We start from the raw sequence: 25025 nt of genomic DNA, 5'->3' as shown, positions 1-25025 counted from the left end.
TAAACTAAGTCTAATTGCGCTGCAGCCTTCTGTAGCATGATTGATTAGCCTGAAAACCTGGTTTCTTTGTGCATGTTTTATCTACGAATTTTTTAACCTGCTCACAATAGAGATTTACAACAAAAATATGCTCATATGCGTTTGTAAGCCCATATCTGGGGGGCGGGAGTGAGGAAGGTTGTGAATGCACCCCCACAACATGGTCCCAAATTTGGCCAGGCTGGGGCAGCGCTTTTCCCCAGCTCCCTCCCCTATGCTTCAGCCATCGGGGGAAGGTTGGGGCTGATTGCCTTCCCCCACCTTCCCAGGAGTGAGGCCCTGCTCCCTGCCTCACTCCTAGGGCGGGGTGACAAAAATCAGCCCCAGCGTTCTCCTGGTGGAGCATGGAGGAAGGTCCAGTAGGACAGTAGCAGCCACCTAGCTAGGGTGATGCCTCCTCCATGGCCAGCAGTGGCTGCAGCTTGCTACAGCTCTCATGTTTCTTCACTCCTCCTCTTCTTCTTTTTAAGCAGCGTGCAGGGAGGTTCTGCCACTGCACACCCCTTCACGTCGCCAAGAGGCACTGGGGAAAGCGTGCGTGCACACCTGTAAAAAGGGTAGGGGCAGTAGGGATGGGGCTGATGGGCGTGAGACCCTGTGGCCTGGAATGGGAGGGTTCAGGTTGGCTGTCACGGCAGCCGTGTCTGTGGGGCATGATGACCTGGGGCTAAAGCTGGAGCCTGCTGATTGTTGACCCCCCTCACATTGCCAAGCGGGAGACAGAGCAAGGCTGCCTGCTCCTGCTGCACCAGGCAAACTCCCAGCTGGACCCCACACATCATAGTGCGGCAGCTCTAGGCAGCCTGCATCCCACACCTATTCACTACTGGGTCCTGTAGAGCTCCTCATGTTTGCCCAGAGCCAACAAATCCAGGTAGCTTTTTCTCCTCCCTCACCCTCCATCTCCCCAGGAGCACTGTCCAGCCATCAGAGCAGGGGAGACACAAGACTTTGCAGAGGAGCCACTGTGATACCTCAGACACATCACTGTGCTGCTCTCTGCCCCAGTTTTCCCAGCTGTAAAAGTGAAGTGGGTTTCCTGAGGCAGAGTGCGCTCCTCATGAACCTGAGGGGAAGTGGACACTTTGGAGCTGGGGATGTGTGACTCCCAGCTGTAGGAGACATTCTTGAGCTTAATCTCATGAAGTGGAAGAGCTAAACATGATGGTTGCAATAGCAGTGAAGATGAGGGACTAACTATTATGAGTATGAGCCTAGGAGTGCAGCTACTGCCTGTTTGTGTCTGGGTGGCTAACCTGGATCCCATGCTACTTTCTGTTTTTAGCATGCTAGCTCCATGAAAACTAGCTCCAGCTGGGACTTGTACTCCCTGCCCTCCACTTATTAGGAGCAAATAGTTGAAGTTCAGCACAATTCTTATTCTTGGCCTGTGCACAGTGAAACTTTGCTAGGGTCAGTAGAATGAAAGGGTATCTTTTCCTATACATTTCAGCCCCAGAGCACGCCATGGGGGACACTCCCAAACCCTTCTGCAAAGGGTTTTGCTTACTTACCCATCACAATCAGAAATCCACTTCTGCAGCCTGTGTGTTGAAATATCAGTTTTGCTCAGCATCTTTATTAATGACCTAGATGAGGGGATGGATTGCACCCTCAGCACATTCGCAGATGGCATTAAGCTGGGGGAGAGGGAGATACATTGGAGGGTAAGGGTAGGGTCCAGAGTGACCTAGACAAATTAGAGAATTGGGCCAAAAGAAATCTGATGAAGTTCAACGAGGACAAGGACACATTGGAGAAAGTCCAGTGGAGGGCAACAAAAATGATTAGGGGGCTGGAGCACATGACTTACAAGGAGAGGCTGAGGGGTTTGGGCTTATTTAGTCTGCATAAGAGAAGTGTGAGGGGGGATTTGATGGCAGCCTTCAACTACTTGAAGAAAGGTTCCAAAGAAGATGGAGAGAGGCTGTTCTCTGTCACCACTGAGAATAAAACAAGGAGCAATGGTCTCCAGTTGTGGTGGGAGAGGTCCAGGTTGGATATTTCACTAGCAGGGTGGTGAAGCATTGGAATAGGTTCCCTAGGGAGGTGGTGGAATCTCCATCCCTAGAGGTTTTTAAGTCTTGGCTTGAGAGAGCCCTGGTTGGGATGATTTAGTTGGGATTGGTCCTGCTTTTAGCAGGGGGTTGGACTCAATGACCTCCTGAGGTCTCTTCCAACCCTATGCAGACCTGTACGCGAGGGAGGTGCAAAGGGTGCGAACATGCACTCCTCCCCCCATGAGCCTCCAAGTAAGTCTGGGGGGGGGGCTCTGTTAGGGGCATGGGAGAGCGCTATGTTATGGGGGGATGGGTGGGTGGGGCTGGTGGCAGGACCGGGGGAAACGGTGCTTCCCAGCCATGAGGAGAGGCCCAGGCCTGGCCCAACTAGTTGGAAGCCCCACCCACACTCACCTAGCGCTGGCCTTGCCAAGCAGTTAGAGCAGCAGCAGGCAGAGGCAGCCAAGGGAACCGGGTCCATGGTGGCCATGCTGCCCATCATGATCCCAGAAGGTAATTTCTATAAAACCTTTATTACAGTATAAATTGTTTGTGTTAACAAAATCATTTTACCAATCACTGTTTCCACTCAATTTTTCATTAACCTCTCTTACGCACACAGGCCTGGTTTGTATACTTAGTTCTAACTGGTAAATAATCATAGTTTAAAATTACTTTGCTAGTAGACTTTATATATTTTTTTCCATAGGTTTTTTTTTTTATGTGTATGGGATTCGGATTGATGTGACATAGCAAATTACAGATATTTTAAGTAGGGATGTAATAGCATAGTTGATGGACCAATTACACATATCCCACCCCAACCCCCTCTTGCCACTAAATTAGCAGCAGGCTGGCCAGTAGCCTGGCTCAGTCCCAGCTTGCACAGAGTCCAGAACCTCCCCCTGCTGCGGCTCTGCTTTTAAAATGTATTGGGAGCCAGGCGGGCAAGCAGCCCAATCCGGTTCCAGCTCGCGTCAAGTCTGGGAGCTCAGACTTATCTTACTAGGCCAGGGGCTGCTGCCACCCTGCATTGCTGCTTCTGTGTCAGAGACAACAACATGGGGTGACAGGCAGCTGGTCCACAAGAGAGGCTGGCTTTTAAACTGGCTTCCCTCCTGGACCAGCTCTTGCCTGGCATCCTGCGCTGCTGCCTTTGATACAGAGGCAGCAGCACGAAGTAGCAGAGGGCTTCGAGAGTGGGGCTGGAATGCAGTGGCTGCTGGCTCCACCCCCAAGGACTATAAAATAGTTGAATAACCGATAAAAATTCAGGAGGTTAATTGACTATTCAGTTAACTGATATTTAACATCCCTAATGTAAAGTGGAGTCAGTATATAACTTTGTCTATTTTTGTGCACAAACCTTTGTGCAAATCTGTGTATGTTGTCATTCTCCTTAGTGCCCCAGCGTCCCTAGATGAAAAATAGTAACTTCAGATATTGTAAAAATCACTTTTTTTCTGTATGTTTTTAGAAGCTATAAATAATACAAACTGTTCCTGTTTAGAGTAACAGTAAAATTACTCACTTTTATCTTCAACTTGTAGTAGACATTTCTATATTGGTAGAGTAATGCTCTTCATTGGTGTGATCTCTTAAAAATTAGCTGTTCATAAATCCATTGTTCATTAACAATATGGTGGTCAATTTTAACACAAGAAATAGTCGTTCCTCAAGAAACAGCAAGAAAGACAATCAGTAAGGACTTCAAATATTTATCTAATGTGTTGATTTAAGTAACTTGAAACCGTGTAGCTGTTCACACAACTTCTTTGTAACCGCATTTCCTATTTGTTATTACCCTCATCCTCGCCTCTCTTTACTTTTCATGACTTTTGTTACACCAGTACCTACTGGTAAGATCTTTGGGCCCTAAATTTTTTAATAATGAGTCAGAGGAAGGAATTCTGCTGGGGTGGGGGGTGTTGTCATCTTCTCTTGGGCAAGTACACTTAGTGATGATTTGAAGTAAACAGTTGGATATTTTTGTTCCTTTGCCCTATACAGGCAGCATAAATTCAGTGTGTATAACTCAGTTGAATGATCCTCAGCAGAAGTTTTCCAGCTCTGTAGCCAAACACCTCTCATGGAAAGAGAAGTTCATCTTGTAAGTAACCACCAACAGAACATTTTCTAATAAATGTTTCTACAGTCTCAATTTATATAAGATGTTGAGAGAGAAATTGTGTTTTAATGTGGCCTATCCGTTATCTCAGGTGATATGACACTAGCAGGGTATAACTGTCTTAAAGCAGTTTTCTGGTACTGAGATATGGCAAGTGTTAAAATGAGTAAAATCTATGTTTACTTTTAATTGAGAATTATGGTTGGGTCTGGGATTGGGAGGTATAGATATGTGGTTTCTAATAGAGCTGGATGGTGGGGAGGGGCAAAAGGGGCAACTGCCCCAGGGCCTGGCAATTCAAAGGGCCTGGTCTCTGGCCCCAGGTCCTTTAAATTGCTGCTGAAGCCCCACATGACACGCTGCAGAACCCTGGGCAGGGTGCTCCAGATGGCATTTAAGGAGGGGGGCACGGGGCACGATCCAGGCAGTGGTGAGAGCTGGCTGCCCTATCCCCGTCCCTTCTGCCCAAGGTCCCTCCCCTTCCACGAGCACAGAGCTGCCCTCCCCTACACACACTTTGCCCAGGGACCCAGTGAGTGTGTTGGTTTCCTTGGTGGCAAGTATTTAAGATGGTGGTGTAGGCATACCCTTAAGTCGAGCTGTGATAGGTAAATTTACAGCCATCTCTGTAATGCCCGGAATCAGCCACCACAGTATACCCTCCTTCTGTCAGTAGTGCACTTCCGCTGGCTGAAAAGGGGCAATGTGGAGGGCTGAATGCCAGGATGCTCTGTTACATGCCGCTCCCTGCTTCCACCTGGGAGCGAAGGGAAGCCATCTGGGCTTCTTGCCTTCAGAGAGGGGAGATGCATGCCAAGTCAAGTCCCTTGCTGTGCTCCCAGAGAGGAGCCCATGTGGCAGCCCAAGCCAGGAGCCTGGTCTTTGAGAGCAGAGACCTGACAGCAGCCCGACTGGGGAGCCAAGAGCCAGCTTTCTTATCAATTGACAGTTCTAGCAGAGCTGGATGATGTCAGGAACACAGTGTCTAAATGGGCATGCGCGTGTACACCTTGGAGGTGGAGTTGTTCTACCAGTGTGGTAGGTCACATGCATGGGCAGGAGCAAAACTATCATGCGACACTGATATATACGTCAACATAAGCTGCCTTGTGACTGCCTGACTCTATAGTGTAGACCAGGGGTCTCCAAACTTTTCAGCCCGAGGGCCGCATTAACTATCAAACAGCAGTTCGGGGGCCGACTACACACTTGAGGTCCAAATAAAAAACAATCAAAACATGGATGTTGTTTTTAATTATTTATTTAATATTATTTTATTCAGTTATTATTTAATAACACATTGATACACTACACATGAACACCTGTATTAGTGTGAATGGTGAAATTGTTTCCTGGATGCCAAAATAGCAGACATTTCTGGCTTTAGATTTGTTGTCCCTAACATCAACAGTGACCTGAGATTCGGGGGGGGGGGGGCTTTTCCCCCTGCTCTCCCCTTCCTCTGCACGCTGTCCTCCCCTCCTGCTTGCCACCGCTCACTCCTTTTTCCCCCCCCCCCCGGGCGGAAGGGGTCACCTTTTTAAAGTTCCCGCCGGGGTTCACGTTCCCCCGCACGTCGCCGGGCGGGCGTTACCACCACCAACCATCCTGCCCCCTGATTGGCCGGCTGCCCTGTCAGTCTGGGCGGGGGAACGCCGCCCGTGCTAACCCCCGCCCCCTGCGCCGTTTGCCGCCGCTCGGCCGCTTGTCAGCGGAGCGGCCCGCTTCTCCTGCCCCGGCGCGGCGCGAGTACACGCTGCACACCCCTGACAGGGCCCCCCCCCGCGGCAAGAAGGGCCCGTTCGGCGGCGCCCCAGGGACGGGCGGGGGTCGCCTCGTCACACCGGCACGCGGAAGAAGGCAGGGCCAGACAAAAAGGTCTCCACGGGCTGGATGAGAGGGCCTCCCACGGGCCGTAGTTTGGAGACCCCTGGTGTAGACCAAGCCTTAGTCATGTGATAGGGCATCTGGTATGGCATAGTTCTGTTGTAAGAGCAGGTCACAGCATGGTATGCTGTGGGGTGGGAATGGAAAAAGATTAGACAGTTTGGGTAAAGCTGCTATCTGACAGGACTCTGATACTACTGAGGTGACCACAACAGAGGGAATTTAAGTGGCAGTCTTAAAATTCTTTTCCTGCTGTCCCCTTGAAGGGCAATGCGGAGAGTACCTGCCAGCTTCGGTGTTGCTTAGGATGAAGCTACTGATAGGGCCGAAAGCTTCTTACTTTACTGACTAAAAGGAACAGAGGAAGCAGCAGCAGGTTGTCATAAGTGAGGAAAAGAGGTGCTGCTGTGTGCACTGTGCTCTTGGTGCTTTTCTCCTACAACATTACAGTCAAAGGTGTTAACTCCCATCAGGGTCTCCATCTCCCTTACAGCTTAGCTTTTCTCCCCCAATCCATTTCGGGAACCTTACCTCCTCTCTCCTCGTTTTGAGGAAAAGTGCCACTTGCTATGTCATCAGCATCCCCCTTCACCATGGAGTCACTGTACTGCATCCATTGTCTCTTTTGCCCTTGTAAAGGACGGACAGGCAGGTTTCATGAAGACCTGATCGGGGGGCAGGATTGGATGTGTGCTGCTGCTGCTGGCACTGGCAGCTGCTTGATTACCTGGTTGATGGGTGGAGTGACCCACGTGTGTTCTTCAGCCCCAGGCGGTGCAAGTGTACAGAAGGGAAACTTTCTCTCTCTTCCTTGTTCCCTATGCTGTGTGTAGGTGGGTGTGTTTACGACATAGGTGAAAGCCTTTGGAAGCAGCAGCAGCACCTGTGTATGGGTTGTGAAGGAATTATAGTCTGAGATAGTTTAGGCTGTGGAGAATTTCAGTCTCTGATTTTGAATGTATGATAAGTGCTCTGAATTTTTGTTAATGCAATCCTGAAAATGTTGATTTTTATCATGCACTTAAATGGGAGCTGTGTCCAGTGCGTGCTGTTGTCTATTTGTATCTAATGAAAAATAATTAGACTTGGAGCTGCCATCTTAAGACACCTGAATTCTAGTGACTTATGTTCTTTTCTGGACTCAGGTTTTTCAGTGATGAGACTGTGTTTCTCAGCTAAGGTGGTGGCTTTCTTATAAGGCCACAGACTAGTTGCTCTGCCTTGATGGTAAGATTCTGAGCCACAGCATGGCTGCGATGAGCCCGATGCAACTCATTTGCATTAGAACTAACGCAAATAAAAATAAACCAGTTGAATAACATTTTTCATATTGAAAGATCTCAGTGTGTTACAAATGTCAACTAGCTTCAGCTATTTGTTGGTAGAACAGTATGTGTTCAGTGCTGCAAAGCAGCTGTTACCCTTTGTTTTAGGATAGGAAGAGGAAAGGGTATTCTTCTACAGCTGAAACTTCAGGGGGAATTCAGGTGAGCAGAACAGGATTGACCAGAATTTGGCCATTAGACCACAGTTAACAGACTGCTTTCCATGGTGCTGGGTGCTTTAGATGTGCCTAACATGATAAGTTTGCAGAAGCCCTATGGGGTCTTTAACAATAAGTAGTCAGAATTTGGTTGCACATCTTCCTTCACTCCAAAGAGAACACTGTCAGGCCCACTATCCCTACCAGGAAGCTGGAGTATTGGCTCACGGGGAAAAGTGCCAGCTACTGAATTGCTAGCACCATTCACCTTCCTTGTGCACCCTGTGTCTTCCTTGGAAGTCCTGTGGCTCAGCTCTGCTTTAGTCAAGAAAATTCCCATCTAAACAAAGGCATGATGTAAAATCACATTTCTAATAGTAAAGTTCTCAATTGAACTCTATTCTATTCCTTCTGTAGTAAGTACTAACATTTAAAGGAAATTTCACAATATCCATTTGCTTTAACTACCCAAGCCATAGATTTAGGTTGGTTTTGTTCGTTTTTGTCTATTGCATCAAGCACCACAGGTTGTGCCAAAAGCAGTTATCTAATAATGATTCATGCTGGTCATGTCATGTAGCAACTTGTTCTTTACTCTCATCCTCTTACAATGTCCCTTGAGTCTTAATAGTGATAGAAATGTAGCCATGTTAGTCTGGTGTAGCTGAAACAAAAAACAGGACTATGTAGCACTTTAAAGACTAACAAGATAGTTTATTAGGTGGTGATGAGCTTTTGTGGGCCAGACCCACTTCCTCAGATCAAATAGTGGAAGAAAATTGGCACAACCATATATACCAAAGGATACAATCAAAAAAATGAACACACATGAAAAGGACAAATCAAATTTCATGTGCCGAAAGTGCCCGTCTGCTGTGTACATTGGACAAATGTCTCAGACACTTCGCCAAAGAATCAATGCCCACAAAACAGATATCAGACAGGATCACAAAGAAAAAACAGTTGCTTGCCATTTCAACCAGAAAGGGCATTGTCTCAACGACTTGATTACCTGCATCCTGCTTCAAAGACATTTTAACACCAGACTTGAAAGAGAATCCTCTGAACTGTCATTCGTACTTTACGCCTAGGTCTAAACAAAGATATTAATTATCTTACCCATTACAAAGATAGCTTCCCCAATTATCACCTCTAATATCATTAGCTCACAGACATTTACCTACCCCCTCCCCATCCCCCTTCTGTTCTGAAATTTGATTTGTCCTTTTCATATGTGTTCATTTTTTTGATTGTATTTTTTGGTATATATGGTTGTGCCAATTTTCTTCCACTATTTGATCTGAGGAAGTGGGTCTGGCCCATGAAAGCTCATCACCACCTAATAAACCATCTTGTTAGTCTTTAAAGTGCTACATAGTCCTGTTTTTTGTTTCACCTCGAGTCTTAAGTTTTTGCTAAGATAACATGTGCCCTTCTCAGAATAATATAGGGGGTGGAGAGTAAGCTCTAATGATTGCTAAATCAAGAAATTTAAGAGCCAGTGGTCCGATATCTATGCCAGAGATTTATTTGCTTCCATCATTAGAATAGTCTGGCATTGGCAGGATGCTAGACTTCTGGATCTATTCCATGTTCTTGAATTTGGAGGCTGTTGTCTCTGCTGTGTGCAGAAAAAATTGTTTCTCAATCTGTGGGTAGACAACAGAAATGGAAAGCTTCATTCTGAAAGGCAACGCATATAAGCAACTGGAAAAAGTCGCTCTTACAACAGAAATGTTTAGGCAATCCTAACTCCAGTAAGGAAGCTAAATAGATCCAAGTTCAGGCTGCATGCCAGCCTTCTCTTCCCTCAGGTTAATTTGAGTTCAAGAAGTGGCACACATGTTTTCTCTTTAGCATTTGAAGGGCAGAATGCTGTAAATGTTTAACTCTTCCCACTAACATGTCGATAAAAATGCATTGCATGATTGGTGTAATACATGAGACCTAGTAGAAATTGAAGCATTATGTAAAGCAGGGCTACACAACACTTGGCCCGTGGGCTGCATGCAGTCTGCAGCCGGTTTGTTTGTGGCCTGCAATGCGGTTTGGGTTTATGCTGGGCTCAACACGCAGCCCACAGGTGGGATCCTCTGAACATGGCCTCTGCTGGGAACATGCTCCACAACAGCAAGGCATCTCCCAGGTGGGGTGAGCATTGAAAGACGCAAGTGGACGGGCTGGCTGGAATAGATGATACAGGGTGTCAGCATTTCTAGCCCCCAGGGAGGAGGTGTCAGGAGTGCCGGGGCATTGTGGGAAGTGCTTTGTATCCATGTCCATCAGTGTGAAAGAGGCTATTTGTGTATATTTGCATATATATTTGCATGTATATGCAACCACACTTAAATTGCAGCCCTCAGCATGTGCTGTGAGGACCATTGTGGCCCCCGGGGCTTCCAAAGGTGAGTAGCCCTGACGTAAAGGGTAATTTAAAATGAAGAGGGGAGAAACATTCCCAGTGCAATGACTTGAGAACAAATAAAAACTCTGTAAAAGCCTGACATCACTTTATTTATTCCACAGTGAATTAAATGCAAAATCAAAAGAATTACAACTGCATATCTTGGAAGATGGGAAATTGGATAGTAAGTACTTCAACTAAATTCTTTTGGTACCCTCATTGGCATTACTGAGAACTTAAAACAAATCCCCTTTTTTTGTTTATGTAGTTGAATACGATCATATAAGATACTGTCAGACTTCAGAAGTCTGTAGTCAATTTAGGCCTGTTCTGCTGACTTAGGCCTGTTCTGCTGACTAACTGGTGGTAGCCAGATCAGGTATGCCTCAATGACTCTAGAAACAGAAGGCTGATAGTTGCTGAGGCAAGAGAGCCCTTAGAAATAAAGGGCTGGAGTTTTGCTTGGTTGGACCATTTAAAAACAGGGGCAAGGGCAACTCAGGAAGAATTTCAGAAAGTAAACTGTCATTAGCTAAACCCTAAAGCAGAATTGGGCTTACAACTTAGCCTTTGATCTTGAATTTAACTCCAGTGGCAGTTTTTAGGTGACATTCAACTGCAAAGTGGAGATGGGTTTTTCGCTGTTTCCTTCTGTCCCCAAACATGGGCAGGAAGGAGGATGTTGTACAGCTTTTCCATGTTCCTGGGTTTTGCTTTAATCTTTAACAAAGTCCTAAGGCAGGACTAAATGTAGAAACAAGACTTAATTCTGAGTGCTGTTTTGAGCATGGCTGGTGTTTTCTATTGTTTCACCGTGCCTTAGATTTCCCTGGTTTTACCTTCTTGAGTGTGTTTGAGGCCAAAACTGACTAATCCCACCTATGTATAATCAAACTTTGACTGTAGGGAATTATATGCTATGGTATTTGATTGTCACCCCAGTTTAGAGATCCTTATCCCTACTTACAAGAAAAACCTTTCTGTTAGAGGAACTCTCTACTTGGTCAGGAGAGGAGCAGACATAGTTTTCTTCTTGAATTGCTGGTGAGAAGGGAGATTTTAAGATTAAAGCGGACATTCAGTTTCACAATTTTTATGTGAGCCATAATACCTTGTTCCAGATTAGTGTATTACTTGCAGTTTTATGAAATGGCACAGAATTCTTAAACTAACAGACCCTTCTCAATACAAGCCACCTCATGTGCTACTGTTGCTGAATGCTGGACTAAGAATTCACTGTGCAGGTTCAGTCAGTACGTTTCAATCCTTTTTCATCTTTAATAGCAATTTAATGCCATTCTAACTAAATTTACTTTTAGCGTTATTTCTGCACCCTTGAGTTTCATTTCAGCTAAAAACTGTAAAATACATGTTACACCTCTTGGGTAAGTTTGCTAGTATGTCAGGATTATGCTGTAAAAATCAAAACATGCTTTGAGTTTCAGCTATTCTCAATTTCAGTATTGTCAGATTCTTAACTATATGTGAATAATGGCTCAAAACAAAGTTGGAGCACACTGATTAACTTTCTACTACACACCTTTGTTCCAGCCTTCTGCTTCCTACCTATTAACTAAGCTCTAATCTAATATTATAACTTATGTAAGCCATATTTTAATAACATGTTATGAAAGCCATATTTAGAGTGCTATATTAGTCATATCAAATGTATTTTTAAATTCAAAGTTGGCAAAAAGGAATTACAAAAGTATCACAAAACAAGGCAAGGATGGGTGAATTTTATATTTTGTTATGCTTTTGGTAATTGGGGATGTTTGGCCCAACAGTTTTCAACAGTGTTTCATGTGGCAATAAGCTAGTGTTGGGGGATAAATGGTAGTGAATCAGAAATATACAGAAAGTAACTTCCCTTCCCCCCCCCCCCCATAGCAAACAAGTGTGTGGGGGGGGGAAGAGGTGAGGGGAGTAATAGTCACTTTGTTAAAAATGTATATATGGAAATATGGAGGAGGGGAAGAAGCACGTGTACCAAAAACAAACTTTCACACAACTCACAAAAGCTATATTTTAGTAATACTTCACAGTAAGGGTGCAAAGTATGTATTGTCACCTACCTACCAAAAAAAACCCAAAACCTGTCCTGCCCATATGTTTTTAATAATGGTCTTTCAAAATGTCAGCGACTACACATATCCTACAGCATTAATGGAACACTTTTATTCCTTTATTTGATTTGCTAAGAAAGAGATTAACAGTATATAAATACAAGGTCATTAGAATAAGGTAATAACAGATTTAGTTTTTCTGAAAAAAAATTTAGTTGCATTTGATGATGGTGGTTGTTGAATCTTAGAGCAATTTGAATAATGGTGGCAGCAGTCTAACTTTAATGTAGGTCCATCTATTGTAGAGGTTTTTTATTGCTTCCTACCACATAAAATCAATAGCATCACTGAAGAATAATTCCCTTCTCAGGGAAAGCCATTACAAAACTGGGTGACTTGGCAACAAATTTCATGTTGATATAGGCAAAGCAATGCACATTGAAAACGTAATCCCAACTATACATATAAAAATGTCTAAATTAACTATTACCACTCGAGACAGATCTTGGATTCACTATAGTTTTCTGAAAATAACCATTCAGTGTGCAGTCAAAAAAGCTAACAGAATCTTGGGACTCATTAAGAAAGAGGTGGTGAATTAGACAGAAAATACCATATTCTATTTAAATCCATGGTGTGCCTGCTTCTTGAATAGTGCGTGCTGGGAAATGAGTAGAATTTCTAGCCCCACTTCCTGCTCCTCCACAGAGCTGCCCATCTGTGCACAGGGCTGGGGAGGGTGGGGCTGGCAGTTCCAGCAAGGAAAAGAGGGGGAGGAGCAGTGGGGAATGAAGCAGAATGCTGGCAGCTCTTCTGGCTGCTGAAGCACGCTTAGCTCCCCATCTCTCTCTACAGGCCCCAGCACAGTACACATACGCGGCACCTGGTGGAGGGTCTGGGGATGGCTGGCAAGGAGTGTCTCTAATGTATCAGCCAAAAATAACTTGCCATAAGGTGTACTGTCCTACTTGCACCACTGAACATCATGTAATGCTCTTAGTTAGCTCTGCCAATCTAATATGAATCCAGGAAACCTTCTCTATGAAATACAGCAAGTCCCCTCGTTTCGAATGGTCAATTTACGACCGTTCGTACTTACGACCAAACCTCCCATTAAGCAATTGTAAAGGCGGTCCCTCAGTTAGGAACGTGATCCATGCTTACGAACAGCGTGGTCGCATGTAAATGAATTGGGGTCCGACTTACGAACACTTCAAGTTACGACCAAGTGTTTGGTCCGTAACTCGTTCGTAAGTCGGGGACTGGCTGTATAAGACAAGGGCAGTTGAGGAGAAAATGAAAATTCAGCTGGACTGTCTTTCAAACAACCACATCAATGTTGAGTCCCTAGTGCTTTTCATATCCTCCCAAGTATCCTGGATGCAGAGAAGAATAGTTTTTAAAGTGAAGTATTAATGATTCAGCATCTGCTTGCCTTTCTGTCAAGCAGTGTTATAACTATCCTAAAAACCTAGCCTGCAAGAACGACGGATCCTTCTTTAAAAATTTTGTCTACAAATAATCCTGTCTCTTTATAAAGTAAATACCTTATTGTGCTGTAGAGATTATTCCTTGCAATGTTAGGTGCCTCAGCAGTTTAAAATAGCAATGGCTTCTGCTTTCCTCAGTTTCAAAATAACCACAAAGCTGTTGACAGCTCAGGCGAAATCTTACTATGTCACTTTCATTTATTTTAGGTTCTTTTTCAGCATGGGCAATTGTACCTTTAGACTTGTTCAAGAAACAGCCTTCTGGACAACAAAGCTTTGCGCTGAACAGCAAGCCCAGCTGTCATAGCGCTGTGGTAGGATCTGTCACTGCAGAGGTATCACATCCTTATCTTTATGGTTGATTTTTTTTTTTAACTATGTTGTACATTTTAAGAGTACAGGCTTAACACGCTATTCCCCTGCATGATATGTAACCGTTAACAAAATGGCAACTGGCTTTATGCTTCTAAATCAAAATGGTAGTGTTGTGAACTCACTTTGTACTTATGTAACAGTGATTCATACATACTTAGTTAAAGCAAAATCTGTGACTGTCATGATCCGAGCTTTCAGGAATAATGTGCATCTTCTAAGGGCTTATCTACATGAACGCTTGATTCATGGCAAGTTGGGGTTAATCTGCCCTGCAACTACTCTGGTGCATGCTTTAAAGTCTGTAGGTATCTTGTTAACATGCACTAACCATTTGTCAGTATCTTTGATCTAGTCCATTTTACAATACTAGCTGCTGTTTCAAAGAGTGCCTCTTTCCTTATAAGATATAATTACTACAGGTTGGACCTTCCTGGTCTGGTCCCAAAGGAGAGAGTTTGCCAGACCAGGGAAGGCCAGCCCCTTGAGGCCGCTGGGAATTTGCGACTGGCCCTGGGGCTCTGTGGTCCAACAACATCTGTGGTTCTGTTGAACCATAGGTGTTGCTGAACCAAAAAGTTCTGGACCAGAGAGGTTCAATGTGTACTTTAATTACTAAACTTTCTCGTTCTAGTTCTCTTACGTAGAACCTAATGAGTCAAAATCCTGGCAAGTTCCCACTCAGCTTCCTGCCGCAAAGATAGAAAAGGATCGAACTGTAATGCCTTGTGGGACTGTAGTTACTACTGTCACTGCTGTGAAAACCAAACCTCGACTCGAAGGGAAACATTCTGCACTGAGCCCAGGTGAAGACATTGCAGAAACTTTAAAATACAAAGCCAAGATGTATGTTTGGTTGGTTGGTTGGTTGGTTTGTGCTGGTTTTTAGTTCTGGCAGGGGATGGGGGAAAGAAAAAGGAATATTGTCTAGATCCATGGTCACCAACCAGTCAATCGCGATTGACTGGTCGATCACAAAGCCTCGACCAGTCAATCGTGAGGGGTTCGGGGCGCCCCCCCCCCCACGTTTCCCCCCAGCCCCGAGAAGCCCCACTTCCTACCTCCAGCAACAATGGCGGTAGTCCCAGCTTCCCGCGGGGTGGACAGAAATCCTGCAGCTTTGCGCCACTTCTGGGAGTTCCAGAAGTGCGCTGGCTACTCCCCTCCTGCAGGTCTGTGGCATGCTGGGCGCGCTGTGGGAGGGGGCGTTAGCCCCGGAGGAGGGGCGTGGCAGCTTCCCTGCGCTGCAGGAGGGGTGAGTCGGCCCCAGGGCAGGTGCGCAGGGGGTGGAGGGGTTTGGCCCCAGGCTTCCCGGGGCGGGGGGGGGGGAGAATCCTGGGAGGAGGCGAGTACAGGAGACTCCGTGCCCCCAGTGGCACCCCTGCCCTCCCTGCGCCCCCTGTCCCCAGCCACAGAACTCTGTCCCCAGTGGCACCTTGGCCCTAGCTGCAGAAACCTGTCCTCTCCCGTCCCAGCACCCTGTTCCCTCTCCTCTGTCCCCACTAGCATCCTGTCCCCTGCCAAAGCACCCACTAGCACCCTTCCCCAGTACCATGTCCTCTGTTCTCAACAACACAGTTGGGGCCACATTAGTGAAGCTTGGGGATAGGGGAGGGGGCGTTGGAGGATGGGGCCACACAAGTGAGATGCAAAAAACATACCAACTGACTTTTCTGTGGGTCAGTGACCCCTGACTCAAAACAGGTTCGCTGCCCTTCTCAGAAATAAAGACAATGCAGAAACTTTTTGTGTTTGGCATAGTATTTTATTTAAAAATGAAGCCTGGCCAACAAACCCCCAATTGGGGCCAAGCCCCCATCTGGCCACAGCATCATAACACTCCTGCACTCTCCTTTCCCCCAGACCCTACATCTGAGCTTATCAGACATTGGAACCCTCTTCCCTGAGCCCCTCATATACCCCAACCCAAATTCCTGAACCCTCACATTCAAAAGTCTGTGGCTTGCTTAGTACCCCAACACTGCCCGGCCTGGAGTCCCCTCCCCGAGCCAGCGTCCCCTTATCCACCTCCTCCTGCATCCAGATTTCCTCCCAGAGCTTGCACCTCTCACCCCTTCCCACACCCAAATCCCTCATTCCCACCCCAGAGCCTACACATCCTGTCTCAACCCAGCGAGAGTACGACCAGACTACAGGAGTTTCAGGATTCCAGAGATATTCCAGGAAAAACTCTTCCGCATCCAGGGATGCGTTTGTTCTTCCGCTTCTTTTAGTGAAAGAGCAACTGTGATCTTTCGGTCACCCCTATATTCCACTTTCCACAAGGAATAAGGGGGCTTCCAAAATAAGGGGTTTTCTGATATTTGGTCCAATCTAGACAGGCCAAATTTTGGAAAAACCTCTTCCTACAGAAGAACTGGGGGAAAAGCAGCAGTATAAGGGTTGGGGGTAGCAAGTGATGGAAAGGAGGAGAATAGAAAGGGCGGGGCTTCAAGGAAGGGGTGGGGATTCAAGAAAGAGGCAGGGCAGTAGATCTTGGCTTGTTCTGTCATTTAAAAAGTGATCTTGGGTGTAAAAAGGTTGGAGACCACTGGTCTAGATCTGTTGGATGGGGATTTGTTTTGTGCTTAATGGGTCAGTGGATGTGGTCGTGGGTACTTGGGATAAAAAAAATTCTTTGACATGAAGCCAGGTCTTCTTCCACCCCTGAAGTCAATGGAAGTCTTTGCCAATTACTAGAAGGCTGATTTTGCTCCCTTTGAAGTAAGTAAGGTAGGAAATGATCAGGACTTCCTTTGCTTGGTAGTGTGAATGTTTGGTGTCTTTCATTGGTGAGGCTGGGTTTTTGTGTGTCTTTTCTAAGAGAATACTAAAATCTCCAAGGATACGTCTACACTTGCTCCCTAGTTTGAAATAGGGATGCAAATGTAGCTGACCGAAATTGCAAATGAAGCGGGGATTTAAATATCCCGTGCTTCATTGGCATAATATCGCCCATGCCCTATTCTGCTCGCTAGCTGATCATTTTTTGAGGAGTAGCGTTAGTTTGAACCAAGGGGTTTGATTCGAACTAACGTGTCCCAGAGCGCACTTCCTGGTTCGAATCTGCTGGGGAGTGGAATAGCGCGCGGGTGAGATTATGCTAATGAAGCGTGGGATATTTAAATCCCCGCTTCATTAGCAATTTCGATTGGCTACATTTGCATCCCTAGGTTGAACTAGAGAGCAAATGTAGACGTACCCTAAGAATGGGGAAGAGTAGATCGTACAATGCTTCTCTTAATATATAAATCCATTGTATTTGGGGTGTTTATTACACCCTTGTTAAGATGACCATCTCTCAATCTACTCCTGCAAAAAGATGGCACGTGACTAAAAACAGGCAGCAAGCTGCTAACAGATGTGCCTATGAGATGTCAGATTGTCAGTCTATTTGTTTTTCCATATTTTCTATGCATAACAAAGACACCGAGTATTCCCAGAACAGAAATTGAAATTGTGGGGATATCTTGCTTTAACATTCATAATACTTTCTTGGAGCATAGTTTAATGGTTTATTACTTCTGTTGTCAGTCACATGAGGGAAGGGAAGAAAATGTGGGATCATTCACTTCTCTTCCACCCCTTTATCCTTCCCACCTACCCATATGTGTATACTCACAATAAGAGGCTATAAATTAAACCAGTTTACTTATATGGAAGATGCACTGCTTTAAAACTAACTTCTGCACTTCTTTATCTGTTTATCTCCTCTGCCCCCAACTCTTTAATATAGATCATTGCTGTGCTCAGCTACCATTGACACCTGACCAGGATCCTCGACTGGAATCCCTCCTTATTAAACAGTGTGATTACCTAGTGACACTTCCTGGGGGTGGGGGGTCACCTTGCTACCACTGGCCTTTAGCATGAAGATGCCTGGTCTGTGTGTGTCTGTGGGTCTGCTTCCTAAGTCTCCTGGCCACGGGCAACACAAGCCCTCCCCTCTATGTCTTACAGGCATTGCTGGTTCTCTGCTAGGTAGCCATAGGCACAGTCCAATCCTGGAATCCTCTGAGCATTTCCCTGGAGTAGCCAGCCCACCCCCTGGTCCACTGGTCACTTGCAGTACACACAAATATACTGCTCCCAAAAAAAGCAGTATTCTCCAGTTTTGCCTTAGATAGCTGCTCCACCAAACACTCAGCACTTAGATCTGATCTCAGTATAAATATATCTTAAGTTTATTTGACAAAGCATATAGAGATTCAAGGAGTAGCAAGTAAAAGTCCTGGAAACAAAATAATGACATGTAAGATAGAATCATCATCCTTACTTAACAAGGTACTCTCACATCTAATAAAGTATTGCTCTCTCAAAATCCCTGCAGCACTTTACAGCCAGACAGACTTTGACACTTCTTTCATGAGATGTACTTGCTGTCAGTTTGCCTCCTAGCTGAAGGAGCTTGTGTTTCTTTTGCCTCCAAGTTCTTGTCTTCCAGTACAGCAGTTGTACCACTGTAGCACTTTAGTGAAGATGTTTTTTTTGCCTCCAAGTCCTTGTCTTCCAGTACAGCAGCTGAAGCATTTTAGTGAAGATGCTACTATGCAGCTTTTAGAGTTCATATCAGTATAGTTAATCCTCCTTCCAAAGAGCCGGTCACTATGCCAGCAAGAGAAGCTCTCCTATCAACCCAGCATTGTCTGCACGGGGCATTAGTTCAGTACAACTACATGACTCAGCGGTGTGGATTTTTCACACTTCTGAGCATGCTAGTTGTACTGATCTAGGTCTGTAAGTATGGATGTCTCTCCTGGTAGACCAGACCAATATTTATTTATTCGTCAATAGCACACCACCTCCTGTTTGTTTCATCCTGTAGGTTTCCTTTCTTGCTAATTTCATGGTCTCTCTGTTGGCCTGTTTGCAGACTCAGCCCAGTGACTATAGCATAAGACATAGCATACATGATAGACCAAACAGGGATGTTTGCCTGCAAGGAATGTCTCTGAGGAATGTCACGCCCTGGTGACATCCCTTTACTCCAAGATCTTAAACTTAATTTTCAATATAGATACACCACTACTTTAAATACTATCTGCTCATACATTTCTCAATGATTATGATGATTGGTGGGCTACTGGTAGAGAACTTTCATGTCATCCTTTGGTGAACTATTATGCAGATACTCAACCCCGGGGAAATCCCTATAACACTTTATACATTCTCTATGCTTCTCAGATTCTCCTGTGAAAACTCCTACTAAAGTAAAGGTGATTGAAAAGGATTTCTCAGTGCAAGCAATTCATTGTCAAGGTGCTCCAGTCAGCAAAGTGTTATCCTCTTCAGATACAGGTGAGAGAAACATCCAAAGCCCGTGTCTATATCCTTTTTAATCTCTTGTGTAGCAGATTATCTTAAAACGTTAATTTACAACATTACATTAACAGCAGGACCTATGCCTTACTGCAGGGCCAGGCAAAATATAGCCCACACACCAAATCTGTCAGGAGCCTCAGGCAGGCTTCCTGCCTGCCCTGCCCCAGCATGTTACTCGCAATGGCTACATGGGCAGCCAGTAATATAGCCAGGGAAGGTACAGCCTTCCCAAAAATGCCTACCTGCACAACCACCAAAGGCTGGGGCTGCTGCTGGGGAAGGCTGGGGTTGTAGTGTAGCAGCCCAACTTCCCCCAGCCACTGGGGGGGCGGGGGGGGCTGGGGCCAGGGCCACAGCACTGCAGCCCCAACTCTCCACATGGCCTGGAAGGATTAGGCTGGAGGGTGGGCGGGGCTTGGCTCCAGGGGTAGGGCTCAAGCAGAAGGGGCCAGGGTGGGGCTTGCCTTCCTCAGCTGGGCTTTCACCTGCTGCCTATGAGTGACTGTCTTCAGGGGGCTTGTGCTTCCATGAGAAACTGGCCAATGGGAGCTGCCTGTTTGCAGGGCAGGCAGCACACACAGCTTCCCCAGCCCCCCCACCCTTGCTAGCTGAGCTCATGCAGCACATGGCTCTAGCAGCTAGCCACTGAGTGGTGTATGGGGTGAGGCAGGCAGGGAGCCTGACTGAGGGACCTGCTGGCCAGGAGCCACCTTGGAAAGTGCCTCCTAGCCAGAGCCTGTCTCTGGCACCTCAGCTCCTCCCAACTCTTTCCTCTCCTCCCCTCCCCCTGCACCTTTACCCTATGTAACACACACCTTCTGCACTCCCCTCATCAACTGAAAATCTCTTTCCCATACATCCCTGTGATCTAAGGCATTGGGAAGTTGCAAAGACTTCCTAATCCAGAATTCCTAAACCCCTTCCACCGGAGGGGAGAGTGCCCGAAAGCCCCTGTGAGTGGGTCCACTGCTGAGTCGTCCTGTCAGAGCAGGTGCTCTTTCACTTGTGTTTAACATGGTGGAAGAGGAAACCGCCTATGGAAGTCAGAAGCCTGGATTCTCTCCATTGTCTCGGTGACTTTAAGCAACACATGTATCCCCACTGCGCCTGCTTCTCTACCTTTTGTAAATCATCATGTAGATAAAAGATGAAGTGTGTTTTTAATGTACTAGGTGGTGATAGAACTGTTCCTCTGGAATTCACTTTTGGCATGTGTTTACATATGCTTTTTAATATATTAAATATAGATTCAGACCCTTCATATGTATATAAATGTGAACACCTTTTCCCCCCTTCATATTTTGAATCTTCAGTGTCCTTATTTATATGGTCTTGTGGATCTCTTCGTACAATCTGAAAATAGTTCAAATACATGTTTATAAAAATTTATTCCTTTGTTCACTCTCCTTGTGTCCTTCACTCCTTGGGTCTAGTGAACATCACTCCTTTCTTGGAACTAGACTATCATGGAAATCAATACTTGTAGAGACCTGTTATGTCCAGCCAGTCTAGCTTTACATGGTACATGCAGTGGAGTTTACTGCTCCTTTGGGGTAAGGATTAGCACATGAAGAACATACTTTGAAGCACAGTTCCTGAAATGACTGGAGGATTTGCTAGAATATGAAGATTTGCTGACCCCAGACAAAGATCCATAATATGCTGTTGTCATTAATGTAGAGATTTAAGTTCATGCAAATTATTTTAAATATTTTTTTTGGTTTAGCATAGGCCTCTTTATGACCTGTTTATTTACTTCATTTATAACATTTAACCCAGGGGTGGGGATCCTTTTTTGGAGAGTTGGGGAGCCATTGACCCATAGAAAAATCAGTTGGGGGCCTCACACAAGTGAGAAACAAAAAATCCCCTCACTGATGTGGTCCCTAACTGAGAAGCAGAAAGACACTCCCCATATTTCCTTGCACGTCCAGAGCCTGTGGGGGTTTAGCCTAGTAGTTTGTGTGCTGCAGCCTGTTTCCCAATGCTGGGGGAGCCTGGAGCCTCGGGAGAGGGATGTGTGGATCCAGCCCCCAGGACTGAGGTTCCCTACCCCAATTTAAACCAGCCTAATAGCTGAGAGGGCAACAAGCCTTGTAGATAGGGGAAAGCAGTCAGTGTGGTATATCTTGATTTTAGTAAGGCTTTTGATAGTCTTGTATGACTTTCTCCTAAACTCGGGCAATACAATCTAGATGGAGCTGTTAAAAGGCGGTGTACATAACTGGTTGGAAAACTATTCCCAGAGTTATCATTGGCTCACAGTCAAGTTGTAGAGGCATAATGAGTTGAGTCCCGCACACTGTGTTCTCTTTAAGCTGCGTGGTCAAGTGGCTGCCCAGGAAAAGTGCCATCATAAGAACCAGTTAGACAAACACCAGTCAGGGATGATCTAGATCAGGGGCCCTCAAACTATGGGATGTGTGGAGAAACCTTTGGGCGGTGCAGCAGGGCCTGGGCTGGCTCCTGTGAGGGTGGCAAGGAGAACCACCTAGCCCTGTTCTGGCCATGTCCCTGGCATGCCCTCAGATTACAGCCCAGCAGTTGGCCCCCTATTCCTGACTTCTATTTAGTTCATGTGGTGTTTAAAATTCCAATAGTTTTCCTCTTCCTGCTCTTATACCTGTTTTTAACTTAAAGCACTTTCCTTTCTTTTCAGAGCTGCTGGTGTTGAATGGCACTGACCCAGTCGCTGAAGTAGCCATTCGACAGCTCAGTGAGTCTTCAAAGCAGACACTGAAGTCTCCAAGAAAGAAGAGCACCATTATCATATCTGGGGTGTCCAAGGTAGCGTTCAAAATCACACCTGCATTCAGTGGCCAACACTGAAGAGACTCTTTGCTTTGCTGAGTATATGTGAACACGTACTTTGTTCTCTTCCGTTTGGTAGTTTTTCCTGCAGCTGGGTTGTATATCCTTGTTGCTTTGCTAATTAGCATTGCAAGTTAAGCCTACAAGCGGAGAATTTCAGACACGTTTTAGCCAGATGACAAACTGTACTAGGTAGAGACCATTATCCTGGAGTTGGGGGCTGTGGTTAGAGATTGGGGAGGACCTGTTCAGGCTCACTAGTACTCCAGCAGCAAGGCAAGGAGCTGGTGTTAGAATTCTACCAGAGTACAGTGTCTAGATTAGGCATGGGGGCTTCACCTTTCAGACTGACCTTCCTGTAAGAGGATTTTAGCTTATTTTAAATGCCCCATCACCCTCTCTGGCAATTGGAAAAGAAGTAGTTTTTGTTCCATATCCTCAGGTAGCTTTCTGACTTTGTCCCCCCACTCACATCTTGTTTGTTCTTCCTACCCAATAGCTCCTAGGCCTCTGTTGCTTCTCCATTTTTTGAGCTGCAGTGCAGTCAAATTTACTGCAGCTTTTTTGTTGGTGGTGGTTGTTGTTGTTAACCAAAACTTAGATTTTTCTGAAAGCTGATGCCTTTTTAGTTCCTTTTTCTTACAGATGCTAACTTGGAAAGGACAGTCTTCCACTGACCAGTAGTGATTTCTGCAGTAGATTCTTTGTTTAAATCAAGCCCTAACTATTTTGTTGAAACCGAAGTTAAGTTAGCTGTGCTCTCTCCTAAGAAAAGGAGAAGCAAAGAGAATACACGATACTGTGAATTGCTGGAAATAGCAGGGCAATGCAGACAGGGTGCAAAGAATGAATTAAAGCCTTTGGGGTGGCAGTTGGTTTGTCCAACAAATAGTAATTGTTCACCCCTCCCACCTCTCTCTCTGTGGCAGACCTCCTTATCTCAGGACAGTGAAGCCACACTGATGATGGACTATGCAGCAGCCATGGATGGCTCATGTAAAGAAGGCAGCCTATTCACTGTGGGGGATTTTACCACAGAAGTCCCCTCCAACAAAGAACTACCATCAGCTGCTTCACAAACGCTGCCTGCCACTGACCCACAGGAAGATAGCCATAATGCGTGGGACTTGAATAACAGCAGCCAACAATGGCACAGCAATGTACTTTCAGACCAGAACTGTGAAGAGATGTCCGGGAGTTCATTAAGTGTCTTGGAATCTGGGAATGTGAAAAAATCTAAAGGTATATGAGCTCTCTTCACGCTTACCTAGAACTGTATCAAAGAGCTGATTCCTATAGCTGAACTTGAGCGTCTTTGTCAAGCAGGGCTATCATGTGAATCTTTTCCAGTCTTATCTTTTTTTTTTCCCCCTCTTAAACTTCCAAGTGGATTTGGTGCTGGTGAAAAGTGCCAAACTGATGACCCCGAAGAACGAAATCCTTTAACCACAAAACATACAATACAGATTTACCTGTGCTATACCCCACTGTCACAATATGCAAGGACTTGTTCCAAGAGCAAAAGTGTAAACCACTCCAAATGCATTAGGTCATCTGGCTTCTCTGAGGAGATCCGTGAGCAAACTGAAATTTGCTGATACAAATTCTTTCTTGTAAATTATATCAAGGGGCCCAAATAAAGAGAACAATGCTCTTCACCATCTCCTCTGCACATAGACTTCCCCGACCCTCCCCCACAAAAGCACATGTGTATCCCTAATTAACTTTTTACTCATTGTGAATATTAAACGTGCCCATTGAACAGTTTGTCCCTCTCCCCTCTTGCCTTTCTCAATAATACAACTGTTTACAAAAGAGAACGACACACAGGATGTGATTGTTTTCTTTAAATAAGGGACACATTGTTTTGTTGTCATAACTGATACTTGTCTTAGTGCGCCTGTGGACTGCTAGCAACCAGGGCGCTTCTTCTGCCTCCTGGCTCATGAGATTTTCTCTCTTCTTCCCCTCCCCAGCTAACCTTGTAGATGAATTTGAGACTCATTGCTTCTGTTCTGAGAGTGGTGGGATTTTGAACTTGAAAGAAACCAGCTTGAAGATGAGCTGGGAACATTCTCTGTTCAATAGACTCCATCCATTCCCCTACTTGCCTGTTACTAGTTTAGGGGAAAGGCAAGTCTGAGGATCACTGTCCAGTAGCTGCTGAAGTTCTTATGCATCCCATCCCCTTCAAATCCTCTCCTTGGTGGGGTTGTGTTTTGTTTTGTTAATGGCCTTCATGAGTGTTACTGAAAACCACACCCCAAAATCAAGTGCCTTATCTCAGCCATAAAATTATACTGTGGATCTTCATATGCTGAGGATTTTTTCCATTCTGCCATGATTTTCCCAACTTGTCTTTCCTGGCAATCACTTAATGTAGCACCTGAAGCTGTCATGGTGAATGAGCAGTTTGGCAAATGTGTCCATAAGCTGATCATTAAGAAGTGCTTTAAAGAGGCTTAACTGTCACACCCTTTGAGCCCCCCAAAAATTAAAAAATCATGTGATTTGAGAGTGCACGCTAACTAAACCTCTGAACTCATTTCAGAATTTGCTTTCAGAACACAGTCTTGTATTTGAATAGCAGTTTGGGCAGGGTTGGGGTTTTTTTAATTAGGGATGTGAATGGTTAACTGACAGCCCCTATGGGGCCAGTGGGTTGGGAGCTGCTCCGGTTGGGCAGGGACACTGCCTGAGGGATCCTGCTTAATCAGTTAACCGGTTAAGCGTAATGTTTAACCAATTTAAGAGGGATTTTGCATCCCTGTTTTAAATGCAGTTACAGTAATTACTCGCTTAACATGTGCCCGCTTAACACATTTTTGTGATCGTTTTTTGAACAACACGACTGTCCCCAAAATAACACGTTTTCCCCAGCCGGCTAGTTGCCAGCAGCTGCGCGGGGCTTCCCACACCTCCCTGCAAAGCAGCGAAGGGTTTGCCATGCCGTTCCTCAGCGACCTCTTCTTGCTAGACACCTTGCTCCCTCTCCTCCGCCCCTGCTTGCAGGCCAGTGGCTG

At 45.6% G+C, this 25025-nt stretch overlaps 1 protein-coding gene across 2 annotated transcripts in view; it reads left to right on the top strand.

The window, feature by feature from the left end:
- The window catches only part of C2CD2 (C2 calcium dependent domain containing 2), a 57361-nt gene that overhangs the window by 21860 nt on the left and 10476 nt on the right, over positions 1 to 25025 (top strand). For both annotated transcript variants that reach the window (XM_006130532.4, XM_075912186.2), the window contains exons 7-13: positions 4050 to 4149; positions 10064 to 10125; positions 13705 to 13832; positions 14504 to 14675; positions 19054 to 19167; positions 21851 to 21978; positions 22932 to 23244. In XM_006130532.4, coding sequence (XP_006130594.4) covers positions 4050 to 4149; positions 10064 to 10125; positions 13705 to 13832; positions 14504 to 14675; positions 19054 to 19167; positions 21851 to 21978; positions 22932 to 23244 — 1017 coding nt within the window. The remainder of the gene's footprint in view (positions 1 to 4049; positions 4150 to 10063; positions 10126 to 13704; positions 13833 to 14503; positions 14676 to 19053; positions 19168 to 21850; positions 21979 to 22931; positions 23245 to 25025) is intronic.

This window comes from Pelodiscus sinensis, chromosome 1 (assembly GCF_052426305.1).
Source record: "Pelodiscus sinensis isolate ZL-2025 chromosome 1, ASM5242630v1, whole genome shotgun sequence".
Lineage (NCBI taxonomy): Eukaryota > Metazoa > Chordata > Testudines > Trionychidae > Pelodiscus > Pelodiscus sinensis.
Note: the sequence above shows the minus strand (reverse complement) of the source record. Positions and strands in the feature narration are given on the sequence as shown.